The sequence below is a fragment of the Rhea pennata genome, chromosome 5 (genome assembly GCF_028389875.1).
Source record: "Rhea pennata isolate bPtePen1 chromosome 5, bPtePen1.pri, whole genome shotgun sequence".
Lineage (NCBI taxonomy): Eukaryota > Metazoa > Chordata > Aves > Rheiformes > Rheidae > Rhea > Rhea pennata.
Window position 1 is genome coordinate 40,066,459 of NC_084667.1, and position 26,561 is coordinate 40,093,019.

Consider the following 26,561-nt stretch of genomic DNA (forward strand, 5'->3'; position numbering starts at 1 on the left):
CCACAGTAAGTGTATACTGATTCTGGAGTTAAAGTAGTCTTTTATATTTCTCATTTGAAGAATTAAAGCAAAACTCTGTTCTGTTATCCTGAATAAATTAACTGCAAAATAGGATGCTACTTCAAGAACAGTCCCGATTTCTTCCCGTATTTTGTTTTTGCCATCTGTGTATAAATAGAAGAAAACCTGCTCATTCTAACGAATCCAAAACTGAAAGATCCATCAGCTGATGAATACACAATTCAAATCACTACTGTACTATTTAAGATTTTGGAAAGGCAAAAAATGGAACCAAGAATGCTGCTGCCCAGGGAATACTTACCAGGTGTTACAGTCAACTTTGATCTTTTCCCCAGGCTGATACATGGCCTCATTGTGAATACATGGACATTCGTCTTCAGGAATACAACCACCCTTCCCATCTAACACAAGCCCAGCTGGGCACACACAGCCAGATACACATTGTGTGCTATACTGGAAAAGTCAAGAGGAAAATATAATTTCAGAATGAACTCATCACAACAGAGAAAGAAAGATTAAATTCTTATGAAATATCTTTATATGGAGCTTATTTCTGTCCAGCTTAAATAAGAGAGGACTCTGAAGCCACAGGCAATAGAACAAAGAAGAAGTTATTAGACATTGATTTAATAGAATATCAGCCTATTAAAGGTAGAAGTTTCACATGCTAATCCTGATTACTGTAGTGGAGTTTTTGAAATCTGAAACACATTGAATCTTACGTGTTGGCATGTGTTACTGGAAGAAACCTTGTACTTTGTATTGGGTGATGTGTGATTGAATGAATGGAGATTTAAGAAGACTAAATATTTTTATTTTTTTGTGAGTTACACTGATATATGATTTCTCATGTGGGGTATTTATTCACCAAGTGGCATGTGGTTCATGACAATGCACCTAGATGGAGCATAAATAGATATGTAAGAAATTCATGAAGACAGCTTCACCGTGGTGTGAGGAAGAAATATTGCTCCTAGCCAAATTATAGCCAGTAATTTTCTCCTAAAAAAGTAATATGTATGGTAAAGCATAGATGTTTTCTAGCATCCATAGCAGCCCTAGATGTTTTCACTGATTACTGTTACTTGCAGTAGATGAAGAAAGTTTGACACTAATCTTATGAACTAAATTGGATATCAGTTTATAATGTTTTGATCTAAGGATCCCATTGTTCATGCTTCATAACATAGTTCTAGGCTTTCACTATATAAAGTATCGTTGTTGTAGATTCAGAGTAGAATAAATGCATTAGCAGTGAATGACTGTAGCATTAAGACTATGGACAAAACCTGGAAACACCACCTGATCCAGCCATGACATACTTACACACTGCATATCCAAAGTATGGCAACTTTTTTGACACTCTGCTCCCGTGGTTCCTGCAGTGATGTTTCTACAGTCAAAGTAGACCATGGGATATTCACAAACTAGAAATAAGAGCAGTATGAAATGGCACAAGATTTATTCCACATTTGGAGCCATATGAAATATCTAGAAATTCTTTGGGAGTGCGCATTTTAATTACTACGGAGTGATGTTCCTGTTCAGTCTGCTAAATGGGAATCTAATTGTTTAGCAGCAGAGTGCTGTGAATTTCCAGGAAAATAGCTTTATTTATTTATTTTTTTTTTTAAATCTTTTGGAAGAAGAGGTCTTACCATTAATTCTATTACCTCTGTGTTCATTTTTGCCTTTTATAGTGTCTGTTGTGCCTTAACTGAATGAGAAACGCTCATATTCTTTAAAAAATAAATTAAGAAAGGTCAATTCTACTCTGTCTACCCAAAACCTGGTATAGAGAAAAAGACAAACCAAAAATGCATTTTTACCTGTATTTGGTGCTCCAATGCAGTTCAGTTTGCCCTGGATGCACGTGCTGCAAGAGAGGAAAAACTTTTTTTTTCCCTCCAAAACAAAGTGTTGAGCTCTAAAAGTGTTGAGAGTTACTTATTGCTTATAGGAATACACGGAATTTCAGATGCTAACTTGGAATCTCAGAGAAGAATTTCCCCTCAGCACAACTACTGGGGTGCTTTCATACAACATCTATTATGGCTTAACAGGAAAAAACATAGTTTAAAATGGGAATATGTCCCTGTTTGTCATTTTCTTTCTTATACAATCTCTTCTTGCTGATGTAGTGATATACTTTATATAAGGAAATTCTCTGAATTAAACAGAAGATGCACCTAAATGCAATTGCTTTACTAAGCTGGAAACATGCATCATTCCTGAAAACTGACAAGACTGTTTATCCAAGAATGCTATATTGAAACTCACAGGGCAGTTTAAATACAGCATATTTTTAAAGAGAAAAAATATATAAACAATATAGTTTGAATGTTTTGCAGAAGATCCACTTACCATACAAGCCCATTTTCATGGACAACTTCCCCAGATGGTATGGGAGATCCTCTGTAGTAACAGGGGCATGTATTAGCAGGCACGCATTTGCCGCTATCATCCATGTAAGTTCCATTTATGCAGGTGCAGCCATCAACAGGGACAAACTTGATACTGCATGTGACATCAGGCTCACTCAGAGACCGGCAAGTGGGTTGACAGGAATGGATGGTATAGCTGTAATTTAGGGATCTGGGACACAAGCTGGTGTATTTTGCTTGAAAAAGGAAGAAGAGATGTGTTAATTCTAGATGGTAATCTCTGATGGGAAGAAAGAAACAGTAGGCAGTAGAAGCAGCAGACAAACATTACTGTACTTTCCTTTGCCTATGTTGCATCTTTCTTGTAAATGTATTTCTGAATACCTTTGAAACTAGACCTGAAAACCTACAGTACATATTGAGTAAGTCAAGGGATGTATGCAAACAAGAAAATACTTTTTCAAATGAAATTTCAGAAAGAAACCTCCACCAGGCACTGCCTTTCATCACTGAGATTTCTAAACCTTTGATGTGTGAGACACTATGTCTTGAATATCTCCCAGTATCCTAGAAACAGACCTGTTGGAAACCCAGCATGTGGCTTCAGACAACTCATTTGCAGGTGTTCTGCAGGTGATACTGTTATTCTAATATGTCACATTTATCTCTGTTGTAACTTGTGATATGCAAGGCTGCAGTTAATTCAAAGTTGTTCAGAAAAAGGTAGAGGCACTTCTATAACAACTGTCTCTTTCCTCAGCTAGCTACATCTCCCATCAATTTGTATCCACTCTTGCTAGTAATGGCTTGATTCTAAGGAACAGTAGAAAATTACTTCTGGAGTGCACTTATACAAATCCCTTCCTCAACACTATGTTTGCCTAGAAATCAATATAAAATAATCTTTGATGGACAGGTTTTATTGATGGGCTTTCTTAGAACAGGAGATGATTACAGCACTTACAACAGACATCAGTTCTCCATCCACTCAGCTGGATTCCTTTTGCAGCACATGCTCTCACATAGGAAGACAGAGCTGCACACAGGCAGTCCTCACTCTTTTCACAGTTACATGTGTCAAACATGCAGTTCTGATAATACAGGGAAAAATAAAGTCTCAACATTTGTATAACTGTCAATTCAAAGAAAATGGATGCTAGTTTATGGCCTAATTCGTTACATCCTTCTTCAGATATACTTAGTCACAGACAATACAAACACAGCTTTGTTACTTTCCATTCTTCCTGTAAGTTTCCTGGTAGAGGAGAATGAAGGTAATAGAAATTCAGTTAGTGTCTGCAGTTATTGGGAAACAGTGATCTTAACAGTTTTGTTTACCTGAACCTGTATTTACAAATATGCTGCACAACAGCATAGTCCGTTCATAGTACACAATCTAGCTGTGTCATCTCACTGGCATCCATATCTAGATGATTCATAGCAAGAAGAAAGACGGGCAAGATATGGACAGCACAATGATGCCTCTTAATTAGACATTGGGCTTTCTCTGCCAAGTAGTTATTAATGAGATACAAGGCTGAGGAGAAAACAACAATTCACTGTAATATTCAAACAAGCATTTGACATGCTTTTACATAAACTTCCTGTTATACGTTGTAAGCAGCCTTCGCATTTGCAAGCAGGTTAGCATGATGATGCCAAGATTGTCAATGGAAATAAGGTAAGGTTACAACACAAATAGGAATACATGTTGAAGGAAATGTTGCAATATGGAAATTAAAATACAGGCATGGCATAATACAAGAAACATGTCAGGGACAGTTCTTTACTGACTGATCATCACTATTATACTATTTTTAATCTTTGTAAATGGAGAAACAGTCTAACAACATACCGTATGGTAAATTGAGGGATTCACTGCATAGTGGCAATCAGCAAAAGGTCCTTTGCTGTTGGTTAGGAGTCCACACCAATACTGAGCATACTTTTCTGTGACGAGAACAAACCATACCAATTCACATTAACCTTTGTATTTCATTAGTCACAAAACCCCACTGACTTGGTCTGTGAAGACAGTTCTGAAACTACATCAAATCTCTCTTCTCTTTTTTCACTCAGCTTGTTGGCTAGGGTTGCTAAGACCTAAGGACCATGGAAACAGACTTGCTGAAGAGGATGAACAAAGGATTACCAAAATACTCCTGCAACCCGCTGCACTGATACCAAGTTGTGGGCTTAGACACTCTCTGATTTTGGTGACCACATAGTTTCCTTCATTAATGTTTCCATGACTCCTCTTTTACTTCTTTACCTATCCCTAGTGGTTCCATTGTTAATATGTATTTCTGACTTCAAATGTTTTTACCATACATTTATGGTCTACTGACCATGTAAAGTTCCTTGTTCTCTTATTTTTGCTTTCTTTTGCCAATAGAATTGTTTTGCTGTGAGGAAAAGGAATAGAAAAATTCTAAGAAACACTTACCATTTTCAATGCTGAGTGCACAAGGGTTCTCAAAACTATTTTGGATATTAGGGCATGAAGCCTGAGTTTTCCATGTATTAGCAAATGCTGCTGCTGTTCCTTCCACTACTCCAGTAATGGCCTTGAAGTCATCAGTTTGGACATCATTGAAATTTCCACAGAGACCTGTTGAAAAGCAATGAAAAGTTTATACTACTCACACTAGACAAAACATGTTAATCAAGAGATTAGTTTTATACTTCCTTCACTTACCACAAGTCTGATCTTTGAAAATAGGATCAAGTCGCACAAACACTTGCATGATGGGTGTGATCTGGATTTCAAGCTGGAGGCCAAAATTTGTATGCAGAACAATGAAGAATGATGAAGGTCTGAAGATGGTGACATTAGCTGTGGATGAAAAATAGAATGATCACTTTCTGGATGAGGGTAAATGCTGGAAACAGTGTATCATTTCATTATTCTTGAATTTCTATTGCAATCACTGCAATGCTGATATGAAATAAAGTCAACATTTTGTTAAAAAAGAATCAGAAATATAAATCAAAATTTACAATTCAGAATTTGCTTGCAGCTACCAAGTTGCTAACTTTATTTGCTGTCCCAACATTAAATACTTGGAGATTACTTCTTGTGAGAAAAGAAGAAGAAAAACTGGATGGCACTGAATATTAACAAAAAATCTTTTATTCTTGTTTCCAATCTTGTATAGCATACATTCGAGCCATTACTTTGCTGGGAAGGGAAAATAAGCATCATAGAGATGTCACAGATATCAGGTAGAATCATTAGTTACTGAGATAGACAGCAAAAACCAAAATCAAAAAAATCAAAAAAATCAGAATTTCTATCTGAACAAGCAGGAGATGAAGTAATTCTTTGGGCAGTGATAAAGAAGAAATTCTTACAATGACCAAATCAGAAGAGTGTAAATACTGTTTACTTCTGTTTGAACTCTTGCCTATGTCTGTATGGCCTAACATTTCTTTCTGACACCGAACTTCACACTTCTGCTTTAAAATCACTTGTATGACTCTGGCAATATCCCAGGGAGAACCAAGGCATGAACAATATGAGTTTGGAACAACGCAGAGTACTCAGCTCTGCTGTGATGTAAAATAACAAGCAGGTGTGGAGGGGAAGTTCCGAGTTTATTGCTTATAAACTTTTAGAGAAAATATACCTGCTGAGAAGGGCAGCTGAGTGTAGATCGAGTTCACAAATACACCACCATCAGCTTTGGCCACGATGAGCTGGTAAGTAAGAGCAACAACAGGCAGCAGTGCAAAGGATTACTGTGGTTCAAAGAGTAATAATGGTGATGACTTAGGCGCACTCTGAGGTGTTCTTTAAAGGGAGTTGTTTTTCTGATTTCATCTCCTCCCTGTTTCCCTGACAATCCTTTCATTTTCTATTTATTAATTTTCTTTGCTATAAAAGAATTGTTTTTAAAGAGTCTTCTCACCTCCTTAGCGAATTATATCATCTTGGTTTCTGCAAATGTGGGGGGGCCTTACATCTTTGTGATGAATTACATCCCTTACTGTTCTTTTTGTAGTCTCTAACCTAAAAGCTTATAGTTTCTTCATGTAATTGGGAGAAAAAAATAGCTTTTCTGCTGCTTTATTGAATACAATATTTTTATCAATGAACTTACACAAAGCCAAATTTACTACTTATCTTGTTTTCATAACAAAATACATTTCTTGATTAAAAAATAACATGTACTTATCATGTGCTGACCATTGGAGGGAGAAATGCTGATTAAGGCTGACTGATTAAGGCCTAGCTTCTTTGCTCCCCACATTTTTTATACTTGCTCTCCACAGTTATTTTGCATTCTTACAGTTTGTCCTTTATTCATGCTGAGGGCCACTGTCTTCAAGCACGTCTCAGTGTCTGTTAGGCCACACTTGCGTATTTCTGCCAGGATGGTGAACAGGTCATCTTCACAGAGCTGAGAAAAAAATGCAACAGTTATTTCATGAAAGCCTAATTACAGAAGTTTTCTGTGTCAGATTCCCTTTCAGCTCTAAAAAAGTCTTTCTGTTTCTGGAGAAGATCCAGACTCTCCCAAATCCTGGGCCTTCCTTGGCCTAACATTCAGTTTTGCCTTTTGCACTGAATAGGAACAATGAGAGAATTTTAATCTTGTTCCGCATCTTCTTTCATGATGTCCAAATTCATGCCCTCCTAAACTTTTATTCAATTCTACTGTTTTTTTCATCTTCTGGAGCTGGTATCGATTCTAGACAAAAGTTTCAGATAAAACATTTTTCAGGAAAACAGTAATGTACAGTGATGTTTATGCCCTCATAATATCAAACGGTGCCCACCTTAGACAGGACATAAGTGCAGTCTCCGTGGACATTGTAATGTTTTTTATCGTATGAGGAAATGTGTGAGCCTCCCTCTACTGAACATATTCCGGAGCATGGCAGGTCTTGGCAACTCCATTGACCTCCATTACAGGTACTGGAAGAGAGAGGATGAAGTTAGCTGAAATTAGTGACAATAATTCAGAGTAAAAGGATTTAATTTACAGTGTCAGGTTCAGCTCTTTTGCTACTGTTTTTCTCTTCAAGTTGTAATTTGAATGCAAAGTAAGCCTAAGTTTAGGACTTTCCAAAATGCTGCGACGATATGATGCAAAGCATTGAAGCGAATGACTTGGTATGCAGTTACATTGCTCATTCAATTTTTTTCCTCTTTTGGACAGGTGGACTCTGTCGCAATAGGTACTACATGAGCAATTTCTTGTCCTTTCCAGCTAACATGAAAGCACAATGCCAAATTAAAAATTTCTCTTCTGCTTTGTTATACCTATGTGTCAGAAACTGACAGAAGCATAACTCCATATCTGCTTCTGAGGCAGATGAAATCTGTTTTCTGCGGTATATGGTAAAGCACAGGTAGAAGATTAATTACTGGGAAATCAAGGTTGTATTGTGTCATCCCTTGTTTTCTCCAGAGAAAATAAATATTTGCAGATACATAAATGACTGCTACTTCATTTACCTTGGAGAAGTCCCAGTGCTTGAACAAAGTAAACAAAGAAGAAGCATTTCAAATCACTGGTGAGAAATCTAAACATTGTAAAACCTTACTTTGATCAACTTCAGTTAGAGTGAAAGCCAGGTTAAGACTGTTACTAATAAAACAAAGTATATTCTTTAGGGTTATTTTGGAATTGTAGTGATCAGTAGAATAAACAGATAGATTATTGGTGATGCAATTGCAAAGCATAAGCCAGATATAGATTATCGATGATGCAATTGCAAAGCATAAACCATTAAACTTATTAAATAAATGAGAGGAAACAGCAAGTTAGAGTAGTAAGAGAGGTTACCAGGAATGGCAGTGGGCTGAAAAAGATGTTCCTGGAGCGTAGGTGTTGCCATTATAAATACAGTGGCACTGCTGAAGGGGGATGCAGCCAGAGTTGTTGATGTCATCAAACACAGTTCCTAAGTAGAAAAACACATTGATCATTTAAAGAGGTCTTTCACATACATGGGAAATTTTTGTTTTGTTTTGTTTTGCTTTACGTAGTCTGTTACAAATCCTAAAGATGGTTTCGGAGACAGATCTGCAGCTGTCCTAATAGAGCATAGTTCTGCTGAGGACAGCATGACTGTATCAGCTTGCACAATGAAGGATTCAACTTTTGTATCCCTAAATTCAACTTGGTTTGAATGTGGGACGTATTGTAGTATAGTTAGCTTGTTGAGAGGGGTCTTGATTTATATATGCTGTTCTGTTTTTCTTGCTTTTGAATGTTGCAAATATGCTGGCAATTAATTCAGATGCCTTTTTTTAGTCGATAAATAATGAACTTGTCACTTGCAGCTGTGAAAAATGCAACTGGAGGAACGTTAAGCCCTATCAGATCTGTCCAAATCCAACAGCTAGGCTGTTGTTGTTCATTGAGATCAGAGATATGAGGACATAAGGACTTGCCTGTCGGGCAGAAACACCCATCCATACAGTGCTCTTCACAAAACTGAGATCGTTCGAGATTGGTGCATGTGTCAGTGCAAGGAGAGCCACACTCCTGGTACTGCATGTTGTGAGGACATGTCTTGGCTAAAATTTTAAAGGAGAAGATTTCTTTTCAGTCAAAAGTATTTTTAGTTCACTGTGTATGAAAATATGCATTCATTTGAGTTTGTCAGCTAGAGGTAAAGGCACACCAAACTGCAGATCCACCCTCGGACTTCCTTGAAATTTGCACTCAGATCTGTATTTCATAGTTTAGGCTTGCTTCCCATGACTGTGTCAAAAATGAACTGTCTGGTGCTGAACTGGTGGCTCTCTGACTGGATTTCTAGGGATATCAGGATAATGTCCCCATAAACCAGCAAGGCTTGTGTTTCTACTGAAGACATCCTTCTTGAGAACATTGCTAATGAAATATAGGAGTTACGTTCCTAAAGCTTTAGCGTATTTGAATTTTTCAGATATCATTGGAAGAGCAGATACACAGGTGCCACAGGGAATTTTATTTTGGAAGAAATTTTGGTGACCTCAGTTTCAGCAGCTATACCCCATAATCTAGTATATATTTAATTTATATAATATATTTAATTATATATAAATATATATAATACTATATATATTTAATTAACTATGTATTTAATTCAGTGCAAATTTCTGTGAAGATTACAATGGTGCAAACTTCCTATTGCCAAGCAGGAGATGGTAAACAAGTACCTAGCCAGCCAAACACCAGTGAAGACTTGATCAGTTATTACTGAGGATAAAAAAATACTGTAGCCACCATGAGAAAAGGAAGAGAACAAAAATACAAGTCATCATGTACCCCTCATTCTTTCTCCTTCTCTTCTCCTTTATTTTTTCCCTTTACTTTCCCAGTTAATTGTATTACACTTTAATTCTGAATAAGACTGTCCACATGAGTGTTTGACAGTGTTTAATCCATTTTGCATTAAAAGCTTCATTTTTTTCCTGAAGTCTGCATGCTAGAGGTTGTATATTGGAACCTCCTGGAGAATACAGTCTTGAATTTCCTGTAATTTCCCATGCTTCCTCAGCATAATTTGGGCCCTTGTTGCTTGTTCATCACTGAGCATGAAATAAGACTAACTCCAGTGATACTTACGGCATAGTTTTGAGGTTCTCCAGTTCAAAGGCTCCCCACCTGCATGAGCACACTGCCGAGAGTATTCAGCAAAGGTATCACAGATACACGAGGAGTTCTTAGACACCTCAGAGCGGCACAAGTCTTCTTGGCAAGCCATAATGTACTTGGTAACATCAACAAGATCATTACATTCTGCAAATGCAGAGCTGGTCAATGTTTTCTGGCATATGTTACCCTTTGAAGGAAAAAAAAGAGTTATAACTTCCACAAAACAAAGAGGAGCAACTTTTTAGTATTGTTATTCTGTTAAATTATTATTTAAAAGAATCTTAGCTCCCTTTTCAATTTACTATCACCCTATGGCTTTTTCCTATCAAAGCTGCAGAAGGGAACAGATATATTTGAAAGAAAAACAAAGGAACAATCAAAAAGATCCTTACAAAATTTTCAGTGCAATTATTTGGGAGGGAAGAAGTAGGGTCTTCGCAGTTTTCTGTTGGTCCATCAATTTTCTGCATATTCCCAAACTGTAAGGCTGTCATCTTAATATCTGTATAAAAGATGTTTAATAATGAGGTTTTTTTTTAATTGCAGCTGCCTTTTATCTTTTTCTGCTCTCAAGAATTTTGTTGTAGACTGGTCAATGCAGCTAGCTCCCTTAATTAAGTCTTTTCATTTAATCACTACTTCTTCCAAAATAAACACTGACATCACAGTCTCATTTTACCTTGCACAGCTCCCTTGAAAAAGTACATTGGAAAACAATTCTGTCTATTATATCTACATGCAAACTAAGACTTTTACTGGAAAACAATGAACTGTTTTCAGATAATATTGAGCCCATACAAGTAAGAGAGAAAATACTTTAAATGGATTTGGACAATGGAGACAGCTGTGACATAAGGCTTAGCAAAAGGCTCAAGCTGAGACAAGAGAGACAGATGAAGAGAAGATTTTATGCAAATGAGCAGGCAAACATGAATTTACTTTGTGGAACAGGATTACATATTCAAGATTGTGGCACTGTGCTTAACAGCTCATTAGTTCTAGAAAAAATGCCATTTGCTAGGCATCACAAATCAGAATAATTTTTTTATTATTAGAAGCATTTCTAATTTTAAGACAGAAACTTAAACAATAAATGTACTGACTAGATATTACAATTACCTTTTGTTTCATTGGATGTGTTTCTATATTTATTTATACCCGTATATGTGAACCTGGCTCATCTCTATGGGGTTAGCTGAATAGGTAAATAAATGAATGGCACACAAGAAACATGCAATCAGTTGTTAGCACCAGTAATATATTTATACTTAAAATACTAAATTAGGTGATCTGATCTCTGGACTACATATTTTTCTACAGAGATTGGATCATACTTCTGGGTAAATCCTTCAGCAGGATAGGAAAGAGAAATTCTGGTGAGAATAGAGCTAAAAATAACAAAAAATGTTGAGGATATCAGAAAACAATTTTTATTATTTAAAAAACTTACTGTTTGAATAGAACTCATTGTAGATTGGAATGCCATTGAAGTCTCCACAAAGCCCACAGGTCTGATTGGCATATTTCTCATTCAATTCCAGCTAAAACAGTGGAGAAAAAGTTGACAGAAGTTAGTATACACATTCTAAAACATATTCAAGACCAGTGAAAGCACTTGCACCTGATGCCATAAAGTATTTTTTATCAGAGCTGTGTAATTTAATCTGCATTCTAATTCTAATCTGTGCAATCTGCTTCAAACCTGGGTGATAGAATGAAGAGTTGGGTTGGATTTAATTAAAAATGTAGAGTCCAAGCTATTCATGGACAAATAGTTTTCTTTGTAATATCTATATTATTCTCAGCCTCTTTATACTAATTTTTCAGAAAGAAAATCAAATCCATGATGAAAATGAAGTCCAAAGAAAGTGGAATTCTACTAGAAAATGACATTTGAGGAGGTACGTGAGTCCTTCTATAACAATGCTAATATGTTAGTGGTATAATGAAAGTGATTTTTCACCTCACCTTTAAAGCAAAAGTCTGCTACCTACTAGAAGCAAATCCATGTAATTTTCTTCAGGATAGTCTGTATAAAAACTTATCTTAAGGAAGAATTACTTGACAGTAACAGATAGGAAGGCAATAGTAACTCCAAACAGATGGGGTATAGTCTAACCAAAGAGTAGCTCTTTGGTCTCTGAATGCGTAGATGTTAGGCCCATACACCTAGGCTATATATGCAGACATTAGGCCTACATACCTAGTTTCCCTTTTATACACAATCTTTGTTTCTTTCAAATTTAGCAGCTTGATGTGCACATGCACAAGCTCTGAATGTTCACAGTTATGAAAGTAATGATGGACTGACTAGCTGGGTAGATTATGGCAGAGCAGTGGATGTTGTCTACCTTGACCTGAGCAAGGCTTTCAACACTGTCTCCCATAACATCCTCATAGGCAAGCTCAGGAAATGTGGGTTAGATGAGTGGACAGTGAGATGGATTAAGAACTGGCTGAATGACAGAGCTCAGAGGGCTGTGATCTGCTGTGCAGAGTCTAGTTGGAGGCCTGTAGCTCCCAGGGGTCAGTACTAGATCCAGTCTTGTTCAACTTATTCATCAATGACCTAGATGAAGGGACAGAGTGCCTCCTCAGCAAGTTTGCTGATGATGCCAAACTGGGAGGAGTGGCTGATACACCTGAGGGCTGTGCTGCCATTCAGAGGGACCTGGACGGGCTGGAGAGTTGGGCAGAGAGGAACGTCATGAAGTTCAATGAAGTGCAGGGTCCTGCACCTAGGGAGAAATAACCACATACACCAGTACAAGTCGGGGATTGACCCACTGGAGAGCAGCTCTGCAGAGAAGGACCTGGGAGTGCTGGTGGACAACAGGCTGACAGTGACCCGGCATGTGCCTTTGTGTCCAGGAAGGCCAATGGTATCCTGGGCTGCATTAGGAAGAGTGTTGCCAGCAGGTCAAGGGAGGTGATCCTGCCCCCCTACTCAGCCCTGGTGAGGCCTCATCTCGAGTACTGTGTCCAATTCTGGGCTCTCCAGTGCAAGACAGGCATGGCACTACTGGAGATTGTCCAGTACAAAGATGATTAGGGGACTTTAAGGTGCTCTAGGTGACCCTGCTTGAGCAGGGAGGTTGGATTAGATGATCTCCAGAGGTCCCTTCCAACCTCAACCATTCTGTGATTCTGTGATCTGCAAATGGCCCACAGAAAAATAAGGCCCATGGAAAATATAACATCAGATTTAAAAAAAAAAAACATAGAAAATTAACATTTTGGCTTAACAAAATTAACATTACATGCTTCTGTGTAAGCTGTCCTGAAGTGTCTGTCTTCAGGAGCTGTTCTTACCAGGATACTGTCATCTTCATTCCACATCAACACAATGCCTATTTTGCTGATTACTTTCATGTAAACGTTGCTTCTCTCTATCGTAATTCCAGACCGGCTGTATGGCAGTTGAACCCTGAGAAAAGGTAGAAGGAATCCTAAGAATTTTCTGACTCAGATATTTGATAAAGAGAAAAAATGGCTTGTGTGATCCGGTATCTATAGGGATACTTCAGCCATGCAGTTGTGTGGAAATAAAGGTATTCAAAAAATGGGATGGTCCCAAACAGTCAAATGAGGAGCTGAATTTGGATCCAACCTTGATCCAACTTTTAGTTTTGAGATCGTCTGCAAGGGAAGGATGATTTACTGTAGAATAAATTTATAGCAACTTATTTCATTATTTACCTGGTTAAAATTGTCAGATTTGTTGAAGTATGCATCATTTCCATCCCCTAAAATACATGGAATTATCTGGCCCGTTTAAGAAAATTATTTGTGGTTAGCATGTGAGTGTTACAAATAAACTTACCTGTTGCTGTTGATTGTAACAGACTCCTTTGTTAGTTCAACAGCTACACCTTCAAGTTTCATGGTGATGTGACTAATCTCTGGAGAATTTCCCACCACTGTGCGCCTAATCTGGATGTTGAAGTCCTCATAAGCAGCATTGCAATGGGATGCAAAAACATAATTACAGAGCCCAGGGAAGTGGAAGATGTCCCCATCAAAGGTCTTGAAGTGGAAGTTGCCCCATGTGCTGCACACACGGCCGTTATGAGCAAGGTTGGAAGCTGTGAATTTAAAACTAGCTGTAAAAAATTACTAAAACTTCCCAGCCTTAACATGATATATCAACTTGTCCAAGCTTCATTTTGTCATTGAATAATTTTCCCTGCCTACCTCTATTTGTTATTTTCTGTCCACTTATCCATTATAAAACTAGTAACAGGGTATTAATTCTTCCCTCATCATCTACTATTCATCCTATATAAACCTATAAATGGTTTTAGTTATGTTAATCTACAGCTTTATTTAACTATTCATATTTCAGCTAACTATTCAATATTTCCTCAGGTTTGATTACCTGTCTCTCTATTTTTCCCCTTAGAAGTTCCTGATTTCTTTTACCAATGTCTTTCCTTATTTGTATTAACTTTCTCATCTACATCACATAAAATTGTATACTTTTAAAATACTTTTTATTTTCTTTACTTACGTGTTACTATTGGATTTGTCAGCATTGGTGGAATGACATTCACCTTAGATGAATTATTAGAAGAAGCTAGAAAAAAGTAGAAAATTAAAATTAGGATAATAATTCTAAAACTCCCACCTAAAATTGACATAGAAAAGACTAGAAAATTAATATGTATGATCCAGGGAAACAATATTAAGTCTATTGTTGTTTTAATTAAGTCTTGGATCAGGTTAAAATTCAAAATTAGGACAGTTAAATCATAAGAAATTGTTTTGTTTTTAATTGTCATGATTTGCCTTTTCTACCTTGTAATTTTGATCCTTTTATGAAAATCTGCATTCTGTTAGGAGAGACAGAAATTTGTCACTCCACATGCTGGAGTGCTTCAGACACACTGCACAATACAAAGGATTAAGCTACACTGAATTAGTCTATTACTAATACCAAAGTATAGTTGTCTTCTTATTACCTCTCTTCTTTCTAAAGAAGGGTAAAAAGTTATTACTCCCTTTAATCACTCTTTGTTATTTTTCTGTTAAGGGGTGAAAACTCTTTGAAATGACCATAAATCCATTGTATAGGATGATGACAAATCATTAACTGGTGAAAATCAGTGAAGGTGGGTTGTCATTTTGATTTCTCAACAATAGCCACTGCCAAAAGATTTTCATTTCCATGTGTATAAGGAATAAAATATCCAGCACCTACATTCCTGCATACATATATTCAAACACGTGTATGTGCATATACCTCCTATGAATATACATCTCTTAGTTACTTGCTATTATAGAAATATAACCATATATTGGGTATGTTTATTAATATGTATCTAAGTGTTACAATTATTTTATTTATAGTAGCTTGCAAATACATATATCTACTTTACCATCTATATCCTAAAGAGTTTTTTTGGTTTATTTATTATTTAGTAGAGATGCAGAAAATAAATGCAAATGCACATGCACACAGTATAAACCAACTTACTGGTTTGTTCCTGCTGAACAAGTTCAGGGTAGTTGTTTCCTGTTTCCTGTTGGCTTTGACTCTGGGCTCCTGTGAATAGATTTTTGAAAGTATATTAAGTAAAATGTCCTATATCTGAAATCTTCAAGTGAAGCATTCAGATAGGATCAAAGGACCCAGACACAATATCTCTGTTTAGACAAAGGGAAGAGTCCTTTGTCACATCAGAGAAAATGAATCAAACCCAAGCAGAAAAGTAAAACGTAACTATGGAAATAAAATTTTCTATTACAAATAGATAGAGTTTGAAATCCAGATGAACTTTTCCTATGTATATGCTTTCTTTGTACCCCTTAAAACTTATATAAAAGACTAATGACTGGATCACAGCCCTTATTTCAACATTGTACTAAATATTACTAATACGGGGAAAAATTACAGGAAGAATTCACAGATTGCAAGAGTTATTTATTAAAATTTCTGGGAAGTAGGTAAGAAAGAACACAGAGCAGGTTAAAACAAACAAGGTACTTCAGGCTAGATCCAATAATGGGGACTGAACTTTATGCATCAGTTTCTCTAGAGCTTAAATATAAAACCTTTACCTTTGAAGCCAGTCCAGACCCCTCAGTTAGGGATCTTGATTTGCTTGACAGTAGGATGCAAACAGGCACTTCAGACTGCTAACTGAAGGGCGCATATGCTGAACAGTAATCCAGGAGAAGTAACCAAAAGAAACACTTTTGTAGCACAGTGCTACAGCCCCACACATTTTAAGCATCATTACCTGACTAAAGGCTAAAGGAAGATCGTGCATCTATTCAGGAGCCTGCAGGTTCCTGCAGTCAGGATATGTGAAAATGAGACACTCTCATACTTTTGTTTTAAAATACAACTGTTAGAGGAGATGATACTTCCCTCACTGTTTCATACAACAACCTTCTATGTAGAGCATTCACCCCAAAAGCAAAAAAAAAAAAAAAAAAAAAAAAAGGTCTTTACCCTCTTCTCAGTCTGATATAGTTCAAATTTGTATCTTCGCTGGAGAAAACCTCTAGCATCAGGCTGTAAGTGTATTTGACCAAGGATGCTTGCTACCCCACCTGAAGCTAAGATATGGTGCAGAAAATAATGGGACAGGGACAAAGGAGACAGGCTGCGACCACATGGCCAAATGATTAGGGCACTCAGCCACATCAGAAAACTCCTATTCTTGTGCCCCATTTCAAGGATTATTTCTGTACCTCCAGTTAAATGGTTAGCAGATCAACTACATAAATTGTCTTCCAGAAGAGTTTGCTCACTCATAGTGTGCTTCTCCTTCTGGCTGTCCTGTTTCTGACTGCATGAGTTTTGAGCTTTTTTCTGTGCATGGCCAAATTGTAGGAGGAGGTGGTAGCAAGGACTTTTGAGAAATGAGACATACTGACCTGAACGCTTTCAGGCTGAGAAGAAAACCATTCCTGAGTTCTGAGATTTATGCTCTAAGTTCTTATCTTTTGTAAGAGAAAAAGATGGGCATTTCTCGTTAAAGTAAAATGGTCGTAACTTCATTTTGTGAAGGACTGGATCCTGCCAGCATGCGATAACCATGCCTGGAACTGATCTACTAACATGTACTTGCACACTTGCTAAGTCTAAATCCTCAGAGGAGTTAGGCAGCAAAATGACTAATACCTGGCTCCTGATTAGGATTATCCACCTGAGTGTTCTAGGTATCTGGGTAATTTCGCAGTCAAAGAGAAACTGTATATGTAATTTAACCCAAAGTAAAGCCTCTTCTTTCCTTATACAATAGATGGAGAGAGGTCACAGGCTCAAACTGGATACCCAAAACTTGTCTCGTTGAGTGGGAAGCCGTAGAGGCAGAGGGAGTGAAGTGCTGAAGTCAGGGCTGGGTTGCAAATGTCGTTCCCATTTGGTGTTTGCGTTCCTTACTGAGCTCAACTGGCAAGTATTTCCTCCACTGACAAATCTCAGCCCAGATACCTGCACGAAATTTGGGCAACTACCTTTGCCAAAAATATAACTGGAGTGAGGTAGATTTTTCCCCCAACATAAATGCTACAATGCCAGCAGGTTGCTTACTCTATCCCAGAGGTGGAAAACACCTCTCTGAAGCCCCTAATCAATGAGAAGCCCCCAGAAGACAGCCAGCTTTGGAGGACAGAGCTCTGGGCAGCCTCACCATCTCCTCTAGAAGTCCTTGCAGTTTCTGCAGAATTTTCTTTTTGGACCTGAGCTTTCACTCTTTTCTCATTTACCTTTATGTGTGGCCACTGGTGGTGTATACAAAAGTAGCTGGGACAGAACTTAAGCAATTTCAATTTCCTGTTGGTCTCTCAACATCATAGATAATATCACCAGATAAATACATTCATATCATTATAATAGATACTGATCGGGTGAGAAAATCTAACAAATGCCTCTGCAAGTCTTAGTAATAGGCCAGATATGGCTCTCAATATATCTATAGCAATCTCAGCAGGCATAGATCCATTCTGAATTCATATAAGAAGACAACAGTCTTCAAAATACTTTGAATGTTTGTTTATTCTAGCACAAGAACTTTTGTAACAGAGCAAAAAAAGTGTATATATGTATTTTGGTCTGTTAATTTTTCTCAAGGAAATAGCAAGCGCTTTTGTTCATTTAGCAAATATATCATTCCCAAGGAAATTCTAGCTGCATTAGTTTATTTAGCAATTGCACAATACACGTTGTTGACCATTATGAAGGTAAGTGCCTCTAAGTATCACAATCTTACTTGCAAGAATGTCTAGGAAAATTCACTATTTGAGTATTTGGGAACTGAACTAATATTTAAGAATATTTCTGGATGCACCTTGCCAGGTCTGTATCCTACTGTCAGTCCACATATACAATTCACATCGAAGTCAATATACATATATTAGAATTTGACTCAATATACAGAGTCAAGCACAGAATGTTTGTGGAAATAGTATGGAATAGTATTTTGTAGTCACCCAGGACATTTGAAATATTTTCCACAGCGTGTGATTCAAGTAAAGAGGAGTTGGATGGACTAGGTCTAACCTCTATCCATTTTGCAAAACAATTTATCAGTTTAGCATTATGCAGTACAAATAACTTTCTTATTCAAGGACATTATAGCTGAATGTATAAGGATGCTGTTGATTGACATTGCATAACTCTAAATGTAAACTTACATTGTACCTGTTATACTTTGTGCTAAATCAGCTTACCAGTATTTCAGTGCTTATTTCATGAAATATAAAATAACTGAAAATTGTATTTGCACTTGTCAGTGTTTTGAAAACAATAAATAGATAAATTTACATAGGCAAAGTAAGTACTGTACATGAATGAGATTGAGCTGTCAAGCCAGTACTCATGCAAGTAATCTCTATTTGAGTGGTCCCATTGACTTAATAGGACTACTTCTATTAATAAAAACTGCCAATATTGGCCCTGATCCATATAATACTGTCAAGAGAAAAAAACATACAAAATGATGGATTGCATGCATCAGATAATCTGCTAGTCCCTTTTCATACTCAAAAAACAATAATTTATATAATATATAATGTATTAACAGTCACAATTAGTTTGTGAAAATCATTGCCACAGAATATCATGGAGTTCCCTTCTAATCTCCCTTTTCAATGGATGTTGCAAGAAATCTTGAGGAATCTGGTATTAGCTCCTGATAGGTGACAAGATACTGGAAAAAACCGAGCAGTGGTCTGATCCAGCGACTGGAAAATGCAGCATGTTGATTTCACAGAAAACATAACATTCAAAATCAATACAAAATGCAACAGAAATAAAATGATTTTGAAAGGTATAAGTGATACTGAAAAAGTGACATTTTGAGAGAAGAATAATGATTCTTTGGCTACCTTCCAAATGCAGTCATATACAGTGGCTTGAGGCAATATTAAATCAAATCTATCCAATTGATAGGCCAATATTAAATATTTAACAAAAATTGAAATAAGTATAAAGAAATCTCATTTAAAAGAACAAAGAAATTTCATCTAAGTGCAGGCATTGGTGATATGAAACAATGAGTTCGTATTTTAAAACATATTAATAAAGCTAAATAGACTATTTTTTCTTTTCGCCATAAAAAAGAGAATGAGTCCTTACTTATCTGATGGATACAGCAAACTGCTAGCAGGAAAGCCCATTCTGGTACCCGTATCCCCCTGCCAAACCCCATCTTGAGTGGAGTCTGGCAAAAGGATACTGGGTTCGAAGTTGGTCAGGAGGATTAGTTCACCTGTGCTCTCTTGGTATTATATAGCAGGTGACTTTGGCATCACTCCCGGATTGATTCAGAGAGTCTAGAAAGGTGGGGTTTGGGGGATTTTAGTGGATGAATACGTAAACAGAGGATGCTCTTCCTTCCTCAGCAACTGGCCGATGGTATTTGCATTTTGGGAGGAGTAAATACATATATGTGTGTGTGTATACATACATATATATATATTTAAGGTTCAGCCTAATAAGGAAACATAACTTGATTTGAAATAAAATACAGCTTCTCCTCCACTAACAACAGGATTAACAACAGGTCTTGGAACAAACTGGGTTTAGGGTTGCTTTGCAGTTATGCGGGCAGCATATAAGTAACTAATTAAAGGTTTTCAATACTGGAAGTGATGCCAGGACCTCCTTTGTAAAAAAAAAAAAAAAAAAAAAAAAAAAAAAAAAAAAAAAAAAAGGATTTCTTAAATCTGAGGAGAGGTAGAGTACTTCATGTGTGGGGACACAGCAATAAGAAGTCACTGTGCCTCTTGGTGCAGCTAATCTTTTTGTAAAAAGAACAGACTAATACCCTTGAAGGATCCTGCACTGTCATTCAGTTACATTGAGTGCATGCTGTGAAAACCCCTTCGTGTGGCACTGGCAAGCATTAGGCACAGTTCTGATGAACATTAATCCAGCTTTATCCAGATTGTATCCTACGTTTATTACAGATGGACTCAAACCTTGAAATCTAGTTCTGAATTCTCCTCAGAATCTGATTTTGCCTTCTGGTAGAAAATATCAGGAGTAATTTCTGACCAGTCCAACCAGCCTTATACCAGCTTTGTGGGAGAGAAAAGTTAAACTGTTAATGACCTCCAACCACAATCATATTATCCGAGCATCGGTCCTGGTAACTCTATTCATATCCATTGGGTCATGGGGACTACAAACTGGAGAAACAGACAATGTACTAGGCATATAAGGCTTGCCACTAAATGTGTTTAACACATTCTTTTTTTCTGAAAGTTTGCTTTTTTTGTTTTATGGGGTTATCATTTCAAAAGCATAAATGAATGTATACTTTGTAAAACACAGCCAGCTTGCTATTTTATGTCCCTTTATCCTTCTGTTTTCGATTGGCATTAAAGGTAGGCAGGATAAGTTACTCTGTGCCGATTTCTCTCTTTCCAAGGTGAATAGACAACTAATTTAGACTAGAAGTTTTACATTAAGATGGTTAAAGATGAATGAAAATGTTCAAAGTGAATGATACCATTCTTTTAAAAAGCTGTTAAGTTTGGCAAAAAAGTGCACAGTTCAGCACTTGGTATACATATAACTGTGTGCATTTGCCCATTAGTTCATCTTCAGCCTCCTTCTAGTTTACAAGAATGAAGATGGCTGATGGATCCAGAAATCTTCACCATAAAAAATGGAACAAGAAGACTGCTGTTTAGTGGGGAAGTTAGTACAAGGCAGCTGGGACATGTGACTGGGAAGGAGAGGTTGCCACATGAGAAGTAGCAAAAGAAAAAAAAATCATGTATATCAAACTGTGTAGAGAGGCAGAAAGGACATGTTTTGAATAAAATGGGGCAGTTTCATTTTCTGCACATTTAAGAAGATTCAGATCAGTGATCTCTGGCATTCCTGGCACACCTGCTGAATTTTGGAACTACTGATGTTTGTCATTACTGCTGAAACAGGTGAAGGAGACAGTTATGTGTCCTGAAGACAAAATACGATCACAGCTGGATGCCTAATTCACTTGTGCTCTTATCAAAATCCTAGCCTGCAATTATAAGTTAAGAAACATTTTCCTAAAAGAACAGGGGAATATAACAGCATATTAAATTCAGATGTTACTGAATGAATTTTGTCGATCTTTTCCAGATCATTTACTGCCCCTACTTCCACTTTTGCTTAACACTGAACATATTGGATACTCACTCATTTTATTATTATAAAAGAAACCAAAAAGAGCACCTTTCTCGAGTGTTACCTGGATTTAATTTTTCAGTTGAACTCAGTGGCAGTTTACTGTGGCAAGTTAGGGTACTTAAATCAACATATTAGGCTGCTATAGCACAGAATATGATCCCTATCAAAATATCCAGGATGTTTAATGAAGTTACATCTTCAGAATCAGTAGTAAGCTGTTTACACACCCTAGATTTATATCTTCATGGTTCAGAAAACCAGGAGAAAAGAAAAGACTGGATTTCCTGCCCATAGAATGTTGTTTTATTCTGTGCCAGTACTCATAATGAATGTAAATTCATCTGTACATAGAGAAAGCAAATGATATCTTGTTTACGTGACCAGTTAGATGTTTTAAATAAATATACACTAGTCTCACTTAAGCAATTAAACAAGCTATGCAACAACCTAGGCTTTCAGCTATTTCTCTGCATATACCTATAGCAATGGGCTACACATAATGCTCAGAAGTGGTAGAGGTTTTCTTCATCATACTTGACGTCCCCTGCACAGCTGAGCAGCAGATCCTTTTCTTTTTAATCTCTGAAAGATAATTATAAACTTATTCCAGTAAAGCAGACTCTGCAAACACTTAAGAAAGCAGAAAATTCTAGGCATTAGAATTCTGTTGGAGTAAAGCCAAAAATGCAGAAAATCATGAGAAAATACAAGCACACCATTCATGAACAGAAGATTTTATTTAAAAATATGGAAGTTGATGGCATTCATGTAAAGATATTCTTGGAGGTGATTTAGATCCTTGTACTTCATAAGATAATATTAATTGTGTAGTGGAAAAGGTGATAATTGTCATGTCTTTCTAGCATGAAGACAAAAATGTTCATAAAAATACAGGGCAGAGACCATATTATACATTGTCCTGTGTCTTGTGCATTGTCCTATTTTTGTATTTATTTTACCCTGGTGTGGCCCAGCATCTCAGCAAGGAAGAGAAAGATTTAAGAGTTAAATGCAGAAAAGAAATGAACCTTCAAAGGCCAGTGAATGCTTCTCATCTTGTTCACTTCGTAAGGATCCCCAGAACAGGGACTCCCCATCTCAGCTACACCTCAGCTCTGCAAAGGGGAGTAACAAATCAGAATTGTCTTCGGTTTCTTTAGAACACCTGGAGAGATTTCTTGCTTCCTACCATGTATAATAGAGTGCTGTTAAAGGGAGGAATTTTCTGATGGATAAATTAGCAGTCTCAATACTCATCTGGGGAAGGTTTCACTACCTAGGATGGAGTCAAGACTGTTTTTTCTTTTGATTTGTCTTTTTTAATGGAGTTGCTGCTAAGCAGCACGCTGGCATCAAGCACTTCTTAAGCAATTTTTAGTCTTTGCTTATCATAACTCTTTGTGACTAGAGCAATACATATCGACCTTGAATATTCTACTTCCCCAAGCATTTAAAAGTGATCTACACTGTATAACTGTTGAAAAAGTTGTCCCAGCTGTCCTTGTAGGCATTTTTCCAAAGATGTTGCTCATCTATTTTACTCAAAACTTCACCTAATCTGCAATTGCTATGATTGCTACTTCACAGGTCTCCAAAGAACAGTAACATTCAAGTGGTGTTCCAGCAGCCACATTACCCAGCTTCTTTCTCTTTCTCCCTTTCCATCACAGGGAGTGAGTGAACAGGCATATCTGGGACCTCACTAATGTTATATTGCATTACAAACTTGTGAAGTCCTTACTTGCTATGTGGACTAGGAAAAGGAGTGACTAGCTGGATGAGTCAAAAGAAGAGAATATTTATTATGGTGTAGAGAGCAATGAAAGTGACAATCAGGCGCTACAATTAATGTAAAATGAGTTGGTGTTAACTTAAGCAGAGGATCCGGCACACCCTTCCAACCTAGCTCTTACCAGATCTGGTTGCTCTCCTTGACTTGTCCTGCTCACAATATTTTCACCTTCCCCTGTTGGTTCCATAATTTTTGCCTACCATCAATCTACAGCTGATTCACTAGGGTTTGTGCTTCTCAGCCCTACCCAGGGATTCATGCGTTGCTCTCCACCCTTTTTTAAATAGCCTGTTGACTTCCCTTTAGTAAATATATGCACTGCCACTGTGAAAGGATATGGTAGACATATGCTCTGCCCATAGATACCCCTTGTTGTTTTTTGGAATAGGTGATGCAGCCTTTTGCCTGGTTAATATAATGTCACACCTCTTGGGAGGTTTATTCATGAAAACAAAGCTGTGTTTTCGCCTCATGGTGAAGAGCATTTTGAGGAGAATGTTAAAATCTTACAGTGAATACTATATGAGCTGCATATTTTAGATAATTCTTATCATTCTGTAGTCTATTACAGGAGTACTGGTGGACCCCAAATGAGCTTTAGATCTGCTTATGCAAGGTACTGTGGAAAGTGGAAGAAAACTCTTACTGTGGAGATTAGATCATCTGTTTGGAAAGCAAGTGAGAACTGAGACTAATGAAGTGTAGAGGAAATGAAGTAACTTGGCTGATTTGTCCATGACAGTAGTCACAGCTTCTTAATTGCAGAGTGATACCTTAAGTGCAGTTATGATGTCTTCCCTTTTCTTGCTTGTGTTTTAAAGTCTTTAGAGGAGGAGTCTATAACTGGAATTACAAAATATTGATAGACAAGAAAGAGCCCAACTCTTACTCTGCTCACCCGAACTAAGGGGAAAGAAAGATGCAGGAAAAATAAATGAAACTCTTACCTAATACTTTGATAACAATGCCTTCCTCTGCATTTCAGCTTGAAGTAACAAAATGTACTCATTCACCTTGTGGTTTTCAAATTTAGTAAGTCTTCCTGGTCAAGTCTCATTATGTTGCACTTGGTTGCTAGCTGTCTGCTTCAGTGCCAGGAGCTCTTCTAAGGTGTACTGCCTCTTTAGCTTCTATGTGGCCAATATAGATCCAAAGTGAGCTCAACACCTTCTCTCTCTCCGTGACTCTCACTCTTGGGTTTTAATGCTATGAGTACTCAGTTCTACTGTCTGAATCTTTTTTAATCTATTCCCAGTACTTCAAAATCATCTTGATAATCTTTCAATAGCTTTGTTCCTAGGAAGCTGCAATGCCTTGTCTTGGCATTTTAGGTTTTTGGGTCTTGGGTACTATTTTTTCAGTTGAGAAAATGTATGTGTGTGAACAGTTCATACACAGATATAGTTCAGCTGAAAGCATAGCTTATCTGTTGTATGTTGCTGTCTTTGTTCTGTGGGATACTAGTATCACACATGAGCAAAATCTGATTCTTTGAACCATGGATGGTAACTTAGATATGGTCTATTTTCCCTCTTTCTTCTCCATAAGCTTTGGCATAATTATTTCTCCTGCCTCAGTAATTGTATGTAGCCCTTTGTACACATCATTTTCATTATTTTTTCCCCCTAAGTACTCTCAGGTTTTCATTTGAATTTGTTTTTCCACTTCAGAATTTGCTGTTGAATGTTTTGGGAATGTTTTGGTGTATTTTCCCTTGTACTGTGAGGCTTTCCTAATGCGACTTGATGATTCATTTCTGCATCACTCCAGCAAAAACTGTCCAGATTTGAGTGTGCTTGTTAGTGCTGCACATACCCATAACCTGTGACAGAATAGGTTTATGCCAGTACTGAAAGGTAACTTTAAGTTCAGCTTGAAAACTGTATGCAGGGACCAGACTTTCAGGTTGACTCCTGTCTATACCATTGAACGAGTCTAGAAGCTCAGCTGAACTCCTGCATAAGTCAGGCCTATTATCCCTTATCTCCTTGTCTGCCTTGTTCTTTAGATTACTGGAAGCTATCTGGGCATCCATGCTGTACACACAAGCAATTCTATATTTTTCAGTTCATGGCTTGTCTGCTCTCTCTTCCTCTCTGATGCCCATAGAGAGTGGAGAAAAGTCTTGTATAGATGGACTCCTTAAAGAGCCCCAGTTTGCAAATAAAGGCAGAACATAGATAGTTTTGTTGTGGGTTACCAAGTGTGCAATGGAGACCATGTTTGAGGATGTCTGATCAGTGCACACATCCACAGTGTGGTTCCTCCAGCTGCTCTCCTCCATGATATCCTTTTCTTAAGAAAGGGCTTCGACAGTACTTCAAACTCACCTAAGGCAAAGCTGCTGTGATTTCCTCTTCCCCTGCACTGGCCACATGTATCAACTTCCTCCCTTGCTCCAGCCTTGGCACTCTTATGGCCCTCACAGAGACCCAGCTCAGTGAATGACCTGGCTCCAAAATTTCATTGCACTTTTGAGCAAGTTTATCCATCATGAATTCAATTATTTTCTGAAGTTTGACAGTCATAGCAATCAATCATTTTGTGTGGTTTGCCAATACAGCAATCTATTGTTTCTCCAGATTCTTGAGTACACACACTGAAAATACACCTTTTGTAGATGACATATTTGCGGTTTGCAAGTTTTTTTGGACATCTTCTAGAATTTCATCCAGGTCTTCCCAATCTGCTCTTAGCACACCTGGATGCTGTATAAGCATGTGTAAGACTTTTTACCTTCCAACAATTTCTGTATCAGTCTTTTTTATTCCTTACTCATTCTTATTGCAATTTTGGAGTTCCTCTTTAATGTTTAAAAATCACCATGAGATTATTAAGTGCATGTCTGTCTGCTCAGGGACAGGGAATCAACATTCTGGTTTTATTTGTCTTTCTACATATACAGTGTTGTTTCATCAAACACTTCCAAAAAATATGTTTTTCTGAATATCGAGGCATTGTCTTGTGTGTAAGTCATCATAAAGGCTTCCATAGCCATGGAGAAGAGGGTTGTGATCTATGCAGCTGTGGCTGCATCACATAACAGGAGAGCCTACACACTACACTGGCTCAGCAAATCTCAGCATTTCTTTCTTCCTCACTGCAAATCCCTATGTGTTATTTTATAATAT

General features: G+C 37.3%; 1 protein-coding gene across 1 annotated transcript in view; it reads right to left on the reverse strand.

Annotated features, from left to right (window-relative positions):
* Positions 1-25,465, reverse strand: part of LOC134140776 (mucin-5AC-like) — a 51,480-nt gene extending 26,015 nt beyond the window's left edge. Inside the window, exons 1-21 of the mRNA XM_062576343.1 lie at positions 25,246-25,465; positions 15,480-15,548; positions 14,514-14,579; positions 13,827-14,088; positions 13,316-13,430; positions 11,454-11,544; positions 10,396-10,505; positions 9,974-10,190; positions 8,812-8,937; positions 8,201-8,318; positions 7,188-7,326; positions 6,698-6,808; positions 6,035-6,104; positions 5,104-5,241; positions 4,852-5,016; positions 4,261-4,355; positions 3,370-3,496; positions 2,386-2,641; positions 1,851-1,897; positions 1,348-1,448; positions 323-474 (exon numbers count right to left, since the gene is read on the reverse strand). Coding sequence (XP_062432327.1) covers positions 323-474; positions 1,348-1,448; positions 1,851-1,897; positions 2,386-2,641; positions 3,370-3,496; positions 4,261-4,355; positions 4,852-5,016; positions 5,104-5,241; positions 6,035-6,104; positions 6,698-6,808; positions 7,188-7,326; positions 8,201-8,318; positions 8,812-8,937; positions 9,974-10,190; positions 10,396-10,505; positions 11,454-11,544; positions 13,316-13,430; positions 13,827-14,088; positions 14,514-14,579; positions 15,480-15,548; positions 25,246-25,465 — 2,795 coding nt within the window. The remainder of the gene's footprint in view (positions 1-322; positions 475-1,347; positions 1,449-1,850; positions 1,898-2,385; positions 2,642-3,369; positions 3,497-4,260; positions 4,356-4,851; positions 5,017-5,103; positions 5,242-6,034; positions 6,105-6,697; positions 6,809-7,187; positions 7,327-8,200; positions 8,319-8,811; positions 8,938-9,973; positions 10,191-10,395; positions 10,506-11,453; positions 11,545-13,315; positions 13,431-13,826; positions 14,089-14,513; positions 14,580-15,479; positions 15,549-25,245) is intronic.
* Between the last annotated feature and the right edge of the window lie 1,096 nt (positions 25,466-26,561).